This window comes from Ctenopharyngodon idella, chromosome 16, assembly GCF_019924925.1.
Source record: "Ctenopharyngodon idella isolate HZGC_01 chromosome 16, HZGC01, whole genome shotgun sequence".
NCBI classification, from domain to species: domain Eukaryota; kingdom Metazoa; phylum Chordata; class Actinopteri; order Cypriniformes; family Xenocyprididae; genus Ctenopharyngodon; species Ctenopharyngodon idella.
In genome coordinates this window covers 13,002,787-13,016,627 of record NC_067235.1, presented here as the reverse complement: position 1 = coordinate 13,016,627, position 13,841 = coordinate 13,002,787, and the positions used below count along the sequence as shown (strand labels likewise).

The window sequence follows — 13,841 nt, the reverse complement described above, 5'->3', positions numbered from 1 at the left end:
AACCCCCAATCACTCCCCAAGCGCCACAGCAAAAAAAAAAAAAAAAGGCTGCCCATTGCTCCTGATGTGTGTGCACTAACTTGGATGGGTTAAATGCAGAGGACAGATTCTGAGTATGGGTAGTTCAATACACAACTTATTTTCAAACTCTTAAAGTCAACATGAAACAGAAGTTGCAATAGTCTTTTCTTCCCTATTGTGATGTTTATCCAGATGAAACATCTTCTCTAAAAAAAATGTAGGGCGAAACTTTGTAGCGATACACTTGTTTTCTCAAAACCATCACTTCCAGTGAAACTGCTGCAAAATACAAATAGAAAGAGAAGTTGTAGCAAAAGTTTTCTGTATATGTATAGTAAAAAATTATTCAGTTTTAATATAACTCCATAAATTCAGAAACCGACTTTTGCTATAAAACAATGGCATACAATTGGATATTGCTACATCACATTATTATTATTTTTGGGATATCATGAATAAAAGATACATGGATGGAAACCTAGCTATTGTACAGTATCAGCCTGGTAACTTCCAAGTGCACTGGTAAAACACATTCTTATGACCAGTGTGCATCAGACGGTCCATATACGGCTCATGGTTGTGCTGTCTGAAACTATGAGTCACCGAGGGAACATCAACCCCTAAAGTGAGTTACATGCATACTACACTTCCAGAGAAACTACACGGTTTATATCCTTAATGGGTTTTGAGGGTGCTGTCTGTGACACTTAATCCTTCGTGATACAGGGATAGCCATAGCCGCCCTGCTTCCACACAGTGACACAGATGTTAATCTGGGATAAGGCTTATGGTGGTAATGAAGCCTGATTCTGTCAACAGGGTTTAGGGACATTAGATAAACAATGAGATTGTGAAGAAATATGCATGAACTATGCAAGATAATAATTTGTTAGATGTTAGCATGAAAAATTGAGTGTTTTTGAAACTGATCACACAAACTATAAATTAAGATGCCCTCTTCAGCCAAAATGGAATTAAATTTAAAATGTTTTAAATTCCAGTATGCTTTACACAAGGTGAGGTGGGGCCTGTGTGTGCGTGTCTAAAGCACTACCCTGGCATTCATATAAAGTTGCTGCATTAGCTGTTTTATTATGATTGAGAAATCAAGCATGGAACATATTTAAACTAAATCATAAAAGTTGTGGCGTGAGGGCATATAAAGCAACAGGAAATCTTTAACACAGTAAAAATCAAGCAAGGGCCGCAATACGTATAATTTACACATCCGTCATTCAACAAGCAACAAATGAGAAAATAATTCCTAATTCCAATCTGATGCAGCCAGAATCTGCTGACTGAGCCAGAAATTTAAATGGGTGTAGATTGAGTATAAAATGTTTTTCTCGCCATTTATAGTTTATTTAAAGGGATACAGCATTTGTTACTCACCTATGCAGGCATGGACTCTGACAGAAAGCTGTGTTCTCAGGACAATGCTGTGCTTCTTTCCTCTCCTGGGAAACAAACACAAAAACAAATGATCATCATGCAGAAACTTGAATAAATAAGCAAAGTTAACAGGACTATGTTGGCAATATGGTAAAAATTTTCATGTGTCTTTGCCTTTGTAGTGATTCACTTTTTCTTTTTTTTCACAATGACAAAAGTTGATTCATTGTTAATTCATATTTAAAAAAAACTATACTAAATCATTTAATGAGTCATAAATGTTACATGTGCAATATAATTGCAACATTTGCCTTAGGTAAAGTACTTATATGTCGTGAAATTTAAATTACTGGTTACATTTTCAACAAAAAGCAAAGCAAAGCAAATCCATTTTGTTTTGCTTTGTTTTACTTTCTGTTTTGTTTTGTTGAAAAATGAAACAAAACAAAAACAAAAATCAAAAACAACACTTAAAACAAAACTCGCTTTTGAAACTAATTGAAAACCAGTGAATTGTGAATCAAATGAATTCGCTTTTATACATGCTAAATCATTTAGGTTGTGTTCACACTTACAGTTCGGTTCTCTTGGTTCTTTTGGTCCGAACCAAAAAAAAAAAAAGACACATTTAGACCTAGTTCGCGTAGCATTTACACTGTCATTTTTAATACCAAACCTAAAGATACAAAACAAAACCAAAAACAAAAAAATGGGTTTTATGATGTATATTTAACAATGGAACTTACTGAACATCCAAAACAATTCTGTGTTCTGGGCTAAATGTGCTTGTTGTGTGTACAAATTATGGTATTTTTAAAGGGTTACTCTCCCCAAAATTAAAATTCTGTTATTAATTACTCACCCTCATGTCGTTCCACACCCATAAGACCTTTGTTCATCTTCAGAACACAAATTGGGATATTTTTGATAAAATCCGATGGCTCAGTGAGGCCTGCATTGACAGCAAGTTAATTTACACTTTCAATGCCCAGAAAGGTACTAAAAACATATTTAAAACAGTTCATGTGAGTAAAGTGGTTCAACCTTAATGTTTTAAAGCGACAAGAACACCTTTTGTGCGCCAAAAAGCAAAATAATGACTTTATTCAACAATATCTAGTGATGGGCGACTTTAAAACACAGCTTCATGAAGCTTCGAAGCTTTACGAATCTTTTGTTTTGAATCAGTGGTTCGGAATGTGTATCAAACTGCCAAAGTCATGTGAACCATTGAAATTTCGAAACACTTATGACGTAACGAAGCCTCATTTACTGAAATCACGTGACTTTGGCGCTCCGAACCACTGATTCGAAACAACAGATTCGTAAAGCTTCGAAGCTTCATGAAGCAGTGTTTTGAAATCGCCCATCACTAGATATTTTTGAATAAAGTCATTATTTTGTTTTTGGAGCAGAAAAAGTATTCTCGTCACTTCACGACATTAAGGTTGAACTACTGTAGTCACATGAACTGTTTTAAATATAAATTTAGTACCTTTCTAGGCATTTGAAAGTGTAAATTGACTTGCTGTCAATGCAGGCCTCACTGAGCCATTGGATTTATCAAAAATATCTTAATTTGTGTTCCAAAGATGAACAATTTTCTTACAGGTGTGGAATGACATTACGGTGAGTAATTAATGACAGAATTTTCATTTTTGGGTGAACTAACCCTTTAACCAGTTGAGAACTCACAAAGAACTTAAAAAATGTGTAAAGGAGTCAAAACAGCATCCCTCCGTCACACACACAAATGAAGATCTGCTCCAAGAGGATGAAGTTCTGATGCCTGTACTGAACTGCAATGGGCAACATCGCGACTATGACGAGAAGAACCAGGCATGCTTGAGCATTCTATCCTTTATAGGGTCTCATCCTGTGACATCACATCCTGTTTGTGTTTCGTTTAGAGTCTTTGGTCCATGTTGCATTCAAAATTAAGTCAAACCACAACAAAGTTCATTTGAAAACAGACTGAGGCCCATCTTTTCAGGGGTCTCGGTCCGCTTGTTTGGTGTGCACCAGGGTTCGGATGGCAGCACTCACACTTTTTCAAATGAACACCATGAGTTTGTTTTAAGTGAACAAAACCTGCCAAGTGTGAACACACACTTATTTTGTTGAGTGCAACCATCCCTAGTGCTAAGTTATACGACAGCAACACAATAGTCGAGTTGAAGTGAGGGAGTGATGCTAGATGAACTGTCACAGGAGTAGGCTAAACAGCCTCATGTTATGATTAAAGATTAGATAAACAAGCTTCTCCCAAGCTTTCATTTGGAACACCAAATACAGTATATGATAGAGCACAATGCATCCAGTCATATTTATATACAATTGTGAAGGTGAATGTTCCACAGCACCTCTGTTTACATCAGTAGCCTGATGCTGTATGTTGCATCTGCTCTTATATTTAGGTCAAGTGATTTAAGCTGCTAAAGTCTTGAGGAAGCAGAGCCATGTGTGGCCTTGAGCTCCAAAAGACAGTAAAGACCCAGCCGCCTTCCTGTGACTAACTACTAACTGCCAGACTCAGGGGAGGAAGAAACTGGATGGACTAAGGGGGCGAAGAGAGCCCTGTTGTAAAGAAAGTATCAGATAGCGTCCAGACTTCCCTGACCCCCAGAGCAGAGGTGGCTGAGGGAATGACATGTAGGTCACGCCATGCATATAAAGAGTGACGGACGAGTACGGGCACAGACCCAACCCCCTGTTTTCCATAGATTATCAGGCCAGATGAACAGAGGAACTGTCTGTCTCATGAATAACTGGAAGTAAACACACAATGGAATGAGAGCTATCTATCCTCCAACTCAAACGCAGCTGCATTTGAGTTGGAGGATAGATGAAGATGGATGGATGCTGAACGTTCAGCTTTGGAACAAGTCAACCAACTGCAATCAGGATCGACAGTGACTCTGTAGTGCACTCTAAAAAAAAATGCTGGGTTGTTTCAACCCATGTCTGGGTCAAATATGGCCAAATATGTTGTAATTTAAAAATTTAAACCAACAGTCCATGTGGGTTGAAGCCTCCATTTACCAGACATAAGATAAACACATGGAGTGGACAAGATGCAACACAATAAAGAAATGCAGACAAAACAGAAACTCATGGAGATGGGAAAAAAGATATGATTTTTCTAGAAGATTCACTTCCTCAAGCCTACAGTATGATAGTGCAGGTTTGCTTTCCGAAAGCAGGACGGCAACACTGAGACCTGTAAACAAATGCAGCATTGTGTGAGTTTCACAATGAAAGTTTGATGGTCTGGCTGGCAGCATGCCACACATGGGGGCATCTCCCTTAGAGACTACCTACCAGCAGTCTTCAAAATGCTCTGCTACACACTTAAAAACACTGTAGTGATATAGCACACAGAATTGAAGAGCATTGTTCAGGCCAGAGTAGGCATGTATTCAGTAATAGCATGTACCTCTACAATTAACATGCATGTTTGTTATTGTGGACACTTAAAAATACCTTTGAAACATTCTTGATAACCTATTAAACAAATTGTTTTGATTATTCCGAAGACACGTACAGGACTCCAGAATGCGACCATATTTCCTGCCGGTGTGACTAAATTTCGTTAGAAGTCACAATGGTGCAACCACAACGTTGCCCAACTGATAAGAGCTGCCATTTCTGTTGCAAATTAGAAACAGCAAACGAAAGCGGAACAAAACCACACTACTTGTTTGAGCTATGCAGCGAGGACTGTTTATCAGACAGCGCAGCGTGAGTTCAGAACAGGTTAGTCAAATGTTTTTACATTATTCGTTTCAGGGTTCATACAACCTTTTTGAGAGTGACATTTTCAAGGACTTTTTAAGTGTTTCACACAACTTTTTCCAGCACTTCGAAGCTCTAAATATTGCCCAATTTAAATGTTTTTATTATTTTTTTTTTTATTTTATGACATTATTTGTTCATCCTTCAAAGATTATCCCCATTTGTAAAGTTAAAAGTTTCAAGATGTAGTAAAACTAACACTTGGTGGCAAACAAAAACTTTTGGTAACATTTTATTTTAGGGTATTTTAACTAGTTGCTTATTAGCATGCATATTACTAGAATACTGGCTATTTATTAGTACTTATTAAGCACATTTAATGTCTTATTCTGACCATATTCTACCATATTCTACATCCTTAATCCTACCCAATACCTAAACTTAACAACTATCTTACTAACTATTAATAAGCAGAAAATTAGGAGTTTATTGAGGGAAAACTAACTAGCTAGCTAGCTAGATATCAGCCTGTTAGCATTGTTTGAAAATATCGTCATTCGGTATAACCAAATTCGGTATATCGTAATTCGGTATAACCAAAGGTGTCATTCGGTAAAAAAGAAATTTTGGTTAAACTGAATGACTTTTTTGGTGACAAATTTTGTCCATCTTGTAAAAAATGACACAAGCAGTGTTAATTGATTATAAAAACCACATAATCTCATTGTTAACACTTAATAAAACTTCAAAATTAATTATGTCTCCATTATGTTTTTTTCACACTTTTAAAAACCTTATTCGTCAATGACCCATGTCTTTTTTTTTTTTTCCTGGTGTTTTTTCACTAAAAGTCACAAACATTTGTCATCAAGAACAATAAAGTTTATCTTTAACCATTTTTGTAATGTAATACAATATACAATGATAATACTGTATATAGTACATTGATAAAAGTGTTAAAAATGTAACCAATCTGCCTAATAGGTTATCTTTAAAATTTTAATGCCATTTCAAAATGGGCAATTTTCCAAATACAACATATGGGCAGATGCCTGGGCCAGAGATACAGTGTGTCAGCATGGCTTTAAGAAACTTGACAGACAGCATCATGCAACTTAATATTTCTGCCATTGAAGCTAATGAGTAACTGGATCCATTTCATAATGAACTTGCGCTTTCCTCACCAGTAACATTAGCCTGGGTACTAACCATAACCTTACTCTACAGCGTCCTACATGCTCATTATCAAATTAAACAGAATCTAAGAATATGCATGAGATACCCAGAGGAATCCAGTTTTTGCATTTCTGGAGCAATACGGAGAAAAGCGCAGGAGAGCTGGATTCTGAGGGTGAAGCTGTATGTCTTGGCTTTACGTCTTGGCTCAATACTGTGAGAATTTCAGTGTGTGGGTGCCTGCCAAGCGACTACATGGCTGTGGATGGTCTAGCACATACAGTACGGCTGACATAGCATGTATCATCCTGTACTGGTGTCCACGCCGTTTCCCTGAGCGCAGCTCCGCTGGAGAGAAGATCTGCAGCCGGATGACTCAGTCTTTTTCCACAGCTCACAGCCCAATGATTTGAGTTACCCAGACAAACGTGCCCAGCTTTGTGAAACAGAATAGCCCCTGCAACCTGAGATCTGTTTGGGGCCAAAAGGAGAAAGTGTCTCCAACATCGGCCACGTAACACCAGCAAAAGACACAGACAGTCTCATTTCGCTTATCCAAGACAAATTACCCTGACTTTAGAATTTCACAACCATGAAGAGACCTTTCACAGCAGCTCTGTTACATAAGAACACAAATAAAGCACTTTTGCGCTGACAATATTTGGATGGGTAGTCCAAAAAATCAGTCGATATGCAAGGAATTTTAATTGGAGCATTAACAAACTGCAACAGAGTTCTGTTCAACTGGCAAAAATTAAAATATATATATAAATGTGTTATACAATTAATATATTATTGACAATACTTAATGAATGAATCAATTAAGAAATACACCATTCAAATATCATGTTAAACTCAAGAAGAAATACAGTAAATCCTTATTACACCTCTAACATAAAGTATCTTATCAACCACTCAGGAAATTATTTTGAGGGGAACATTTTGTCCAACTACCAAGATTTTCACTGAATCATATGATTCCCCCACCTCCCAAATACAAATTTGACCTCCGCTTCATTCACTCACAGCCTCATTTCCATTTGTGACTAATTAAATACTGTATAGTGTCTATCCTGACTAAAGTCTCTGGCAGAGAGAGCAAGTAAGTACTGTAGATTTAGGACCCTGCTCTGGCAAATGAATGAACAAACCTAACCTCTGCAGGTTAATCATCACAACCCCTGAATAGACCATCATAACAAATGCTTGTCTGTAGGGAAGGTTGAAGTTTAAAGCAGACTCAGACCTCTGAGATGAACTAGCACATCGTTCCACTCTTTATGTACTCCCAAATGCCTTATAAACCCTGATCCCGGCCCCATGCAGTCTCTCCTGGGTCTGTGGAGTTTTGCCAGGCGGACTCTAAACAACTTTGACTGTTCACTACCAGCCTATTTATGGAATATCACACTATGAAGTCCCATAAAGACACAAAGGGAGAGAAAAATTGAGAGGGAGAAAATTACAGAGAGAAGACCCATTGTCGACAGGTAGCGTTTACCTTCTTGCCCTGCATACTTGGACCCTGTTCAAAAACAACCATTTGCCTATAGTGCAATTAACAGCAGACTATACAGGGCCTCCTGGAACAGATATGACTCAGCAAAAAAGCTAGAAATTAAGGTTTCCGAGCACCTAGTGCATTTATGGACCAGCACTTCTCAGTGCAAGAATTAAGCACTTATGTATTGCTCAAGACAAAAGGAAATTTAAAAGTACTCTTACGTCATTCTTTCTTCTATGGAAATCAAAATGGAGCTTTTTTTCATACTCTTTTCCATGCGATTACAATTAATGACTAAAGCTTCAAAAAGGACACAAAAGCACCATGGAAGTATCATGTGATCTGATTCCGTACAAGTCAGTGGAAATCTTAAGTTCTTTGAGAGTTCATGACAGAAGTAGCAATGTCCAATTTCTGAACAAATCATTCTTCTGAATCAGACCTATTCAATGAATCATTTAATGACAAATCAGTTGTTCACAAAGCTAAAAAAAAATTGAAAAATAATTAGTATATAATAAATTTTTTTAATAACTGTTTTTGTTACATGTAATGGTAAATATTTTTTACAAAAAAGTAAAACATTATGGATTACTTTTATAGTTTAGTTTATATTTAGATTTTTTTAGTTGATATTCTTCCGTCTATTACAAGTTTCAACAAAATGTTACTAGAAAACGCTAAATAACATTACCATAGTGGCAAGTTTAAATCAGCTTAATTTGCAACAAGGTTCAAAGTAACACAGAAAACCAAAAGTTTAAACATAAAAACATATGTATATTGAAGAAAGAATGTTAGATATAGCGATAACAAAGATGGTCTGAAGGATTCATTCACAAATGTCACCCTGGACCACAAAACCAGTCATAAGTCGCACGGGTATATTTGCAGCAATAGCCAACAATACACTGTATGGGTCAAAATTACCATATTATATTATCATATTATCAAAATTATCATATTATTTTTCTTTTATGCCAAAAATCATTAATATATTAAGTAAAGATCATGTTCCGTGAAGATAGTTTGTAAATTTCCTACCGTAAAGATTTTTGTGAGTGAGTATGCATTGCTTCATTTACTTCATTTGGACAACTTTAAAGTTGATTTTAATCAATATTTAGATTTTTTTGCACCCTGAGATTCCAGTTTTTCAATTCTCGACCAAATATTGTCCCATCCTAACAAACCATACATAAATGGAAAGTTTATTTATTCAGCTTTCAGATGATGTATAAATCTCAGTTTCAAAAAATTGACCCTTATGACTGGTTTTGTGGTCCAGGGTCACAAATTGCAGTGATCTGGTTTGTTTTGGGCATGCAAACCAGTCCAAAACAGCAACATTGGCTCAACCATTGGCAATGTTGAAGGTTGGGCTCAGGAAACCCTGGAAACCTGTTTGGAAACAATTATTTCTGCAGTTCCATTTCGTGCCACTAGTGGTGCTGAAATTATACACTGCACTGTATTTTAATATTTCACTCATATAAACTGGAAGCATCCAAAATATGTAAAAATCTGCTGAAGTATTATCACCTGTCAATCTATTCATAAGGTTCTCCAAATACAGAGATCATAGAAACACATACACGGCACCTCAGTGTTTCCACACTTTCGACCACAGCTCCTCTGCCTGCCATTTACTTCAGCAATAAGGGAAAAATACAGTGGTCCAGCTGAGCAGCCTCCTACCCCTCTATCCATGTAATCCGCACAAATATTTGAAGCGTTCCCATTAAAGGAACTAGGCGTTTCTCCAGGGCCAGAGGCTAACCGAGCCCGACGACAGCTCCTCCGGCACATCGGCCAGGAAAAAAACGAGTTCAAGAAAAATATAAGTGGGCAGAGAAAGCAAGAGAGGGAGAATAGGAGAGGTATTTGCATATAAAGAAGTGAGATTTTAGACACACTTATTCATTAATGTCAACAGTTATCTTAGGAGTAAAAGAGTTCAGAGTTTTGAGCCAAGTTTGATTTAGTGGACAAAAAAAATATTTTACAAAAAATATTTATTTATTATTTTTTTTATTTTTTTTTACTTTAAAAAAAAAAAAAAAAATGTATAGCTGATTTTTTAAAAGAAATAATTAAATATTTAAAAAAAAATTATATTAACAATTTTTGTGGAGGGGCCAATAAAAATGTTGGCAAGACAAGTAAAAATCAGACTGGGCCACAAAAAGATCCTTACTGTTGAGCTCCGGTGTAAGAGAGAAAATTTTGTTGGTGGTTTGCCAGAACTGAGGGTCCGCACTAACAGCGAGTGGGATTAAATTCGGGGCCCTGTGTCAGGCTCTGACAGCTTTTTCTGAACGAAGTGGTGTGGTAATGATTAGGACGGTTAAGCCAATATGACACAGAGATATCCACCTTACAAAATGAGGCGTTACAGGATCATTCCTCAATCAGAGCCCAAAGTGACTTCATATGACTGAGGCACCTGTGGAATGCAACTTGTAATCTGTATCCATTTCTGATTGTCCCTTTGGAATCTCATCACAGGCCTCCAGGGACATGGATAAGCAACGCGAATAAGTCACATGCAAAATCACATCTGTTTATGATGACGTTATTTAAAAATGTGCATCAAAGCAATGGAATAAATGTACTGTTGCAGTTGTTAGAACAGTTAATCTCAGTTTGAAAAGAACTGAAAGCCAACTTTCTTAATACTTTGAGAATTAAGAAGAGCCTGATAATTCGTTCCAGGCCTAATGTAAACAGTAAGAAGATACAGTAGCAACAATGAAGCAGCAACAAAGGTACCTCAAATTATTCCTCGAGCCAATTAGCCTACTTTTTGTGTTTTCAGCAATTGATGAAATGTAGGTCAGACACATCACATGAAGCAAGATAGAAAACCACAAAAGAGGGAAGGAGGAGGAGAATGGTTTTGGTTTTAATCACGTACTTCGGCCAAGGTTTTTAGACCCCGTAATAAAGCACAACTTCAGTAAATGGAGGGGGCTGTGAACTCCAGCCCATCCAGGCCATAAAAGCCCACTGTGCTGAATTACCCTGTTATTAACAGTAATGTAGTCTTCCATTCCTGCTCTCCACAGCCCACTCAGACACTCTGCATGGGTCTAATAATGCACACCCTTGATAGCCTCTTGGGAAGGGGGTCCTGAAGACAGACAGAAGAGAGAAACGGCACACCAGTTGGCACTACCATTCATCTCTCTGAGACCAAAAGAAGTGGCCCTTCAGCCTCTCACTCATCCAAAAGACATCCATTCACTCACTATGTCTGTAACTATATTTTGAATTTGAGCCCAATCCAGAAGAAATAAAATGGTGCTAGACCTGCCTCCACATTTACACAAATACATCCCTAAATATTTGTGGCCTTGTCCAATAACAGCCTCAAATGCCAAAATCTAGCCTTCAATCACTGGCATTTGACAGTTTCTGGAGGCTATGTCAACTCGGTGGCTAGAAAAGATAGCAGTAGTGTCTAATTAAGCTGTGAGTCAAAAGCTACTCATTGAGGTCAAAGAAAAACTCGTTTGTTTTATTTGGTATGTTTACATGAGTTTGCGCCAGTATCGTGTACAGTATTGTGAGATAATCACACTGTGTGATGTAAAATTGCAATTATGAGAGACAAAGTCACAATGGACGAAATAAAACTGCAATCATGGTAAGTAAAGTCAATTGTGAGATATAAAGTCACAATTACAAGACACACAAAGTCACATTATGAGAGATAAAGTTGAAATTATGAGAAATAAAGTCACAATTATGAGAAACAGTCACTTAGTGAGAAATAAAGTTCCAAGTCATTTGTAAGATATAAAAACTGAAATTAAGCAATTGCAATGCGATGCATTTATGAGAAATAAAGTCATATTGTGAGACATAAAACTAACATTGTGAGATATAAAGTCACAGTTAGGAGAAACAGTCACAATTGTGACATACACTGATGAGCCAAAACATTATGATTAGTCACAGGTGAAGTGAATATCGTTGATCATCTCCTAACAAGGCCACATAATAATGCTGCCTTCACATGCTACAAGATATAAGATATAAAGATATATAGATATAAAGTGGAGGAAACAGGCTTCCATACTAATGCCATGGATATAAAACTGCCAGCTAAACAGATTCTGGGGGATGAATTGTGTTTTAAACCATGATTAATTTTAAAAGAAGCATCTACTCTTGGACTTTGCTCAACAAGACAATTAACTCTGAATCTTGCCAACTTTCTTAAGACCGGAGGCTGACATCATCTGTGCCCTTGCCAACCAGTCAGGTATTTTGAGGGCTCGCTGAATAGAGGCATGTCACAGAACGACAGCGGTATGTGCTTAAGATAAAAGAACATGTGCTGTGAGATTTTAAGGTCTTTCTGATAGCTTTAGATGGAATGTTTTATGGAATGCACATGACTTGATTGTGCTTATAGTTGCCTCCAATGTAACAAGATGTGAAATAACCTCTTCAAACACAATAATAAAGGTTTTTAAGGGGATGTAAATAACTCATCCATCCACTGGTCTTCCATTCTACTACAAAGCAAGAACTCTCTCAATGTCAATAAAGGGAGACCAGGAGAAATTGTTGCTCAAACTGATGAGCAATATCATTGCAATCTGGACTGCTCATAATACAATGAACTTAAACTGTACAAGACAGCAAAAAAGAAAACACCTCAACTTGGACACTAACAAACATATTTAACAGGGTAGTGGATCATCATCAGACATTTCAGCATCAGTAGTGATTCAGTGATTCAAACTAACAAGGTGATTGTCAGTATACAGCTAATACGTATTTAAACCTCATATATGAAAACACACAAATGCTTAAAGTGTGAGTAGCTTGTTTGCTTGTTTTTGACTATTTGGAAAAATCAGAAGATTTTGGTACATAATTAAAGGACAAATTTAGCCAAAAATGAATCTGTATTTATTCAACCTAATGTCGTTCCATACCAGTATGCTGTTATTTTCCCATGGAAAATAAAGCAGGAAACTTAATGCAGCCTTAAGCTCAAAAAATTACAACAAAACACCACAGACTGAAATTTAAGCCGTTATTCGCTGACAAGTCTATTTCTTTATATTCCTAAGTGTCAAGCCTAAATGTGGGGTATGGGATACAATTTGGGCCAAACATATTTGGATTAATGACAAAAGAGTTTCTATGATAAAGAAAACACAAAATACTACTTAAAACTTTCAGAATTTAAAACAAATATGGCAAATTTTACAAATTTACTCTTTGTATTAATGTTGGTTTCATATGGTTTTTATACCATTTTCAAGAAGAGTTTATATTAAAAAATGCCAAGTGGTGTAACTAAATAAAAATTAACATTCATTATTTTCAAAATTGTTTTTATACATTATATATAATTAAATCATATATATATATTATACTGTATATAATTATATATATATATATATATATATATATATATATATATATATAAATATTAGATCAAGTTTTATGATTTCTTTCAAGGTAAAATGTATTTAATCATTATCAGTGAACAAATCATTCTTTTAAGCAGGGTCTTTTCAATTAACTGGATGATCAAACTGAATGATTCATTCATGAAAATGTACTTTTATGGTGCTTTTTTTGGGTTACTTTTGATGATTAACTTCTTGTATGGAAAAGAGCTGCATGAAGAAAATATCTACTTTTTTGTTCCACAGAGGAAAGTCATACAGGTTTGTAACAACATTAACGTAAATGAATCATGACAATTTTCCTTATTTCACTGTTGCTTACCCTCCATCCTCCTGAAAGCCTTCAAGTTCATCTCTTTGCTCGGCCAAGGTGGATTCCAAGTCCAGATAACTGCCATTATGAGACAACTGTAAAGCACAGTCATCGAGCTAAGAGAGGAACAAAATGAAAAAGACAGATTAAAAGAAACATTCATAAGCAACATGAATCAAAGTTCCTTCTTAAAATATATAATTATGATGAAACATTACATCCACATCATAAATACGTATTCAAGTAAACCATCAGTAATACCGAT

At 36.2% G+C, this 13,841-nt stretch overlaps 1 protein-coding gene across 1 annotated transcript in view; it reads right to left on the bottom strand.

Moving 5' to 3' along the window:
* fhod3b (formin homology 2 domain containing 3b) overlaps window positions 1–13,841 on the bottom strand; it is a 202,532-nt gene that overhangs the window by 171,117 nt on the left and 17,574 nt on the right. Inside the window, 2 exon segments of the mRNA XM_051866566.1 lie at window positions 1,414–1,478; window positions 13,586–13,692. Coding sequence (XP_051722526.1) covers window positions 1,414–1,478; window positions 13,586–13,692 — 172 coding nt within the window.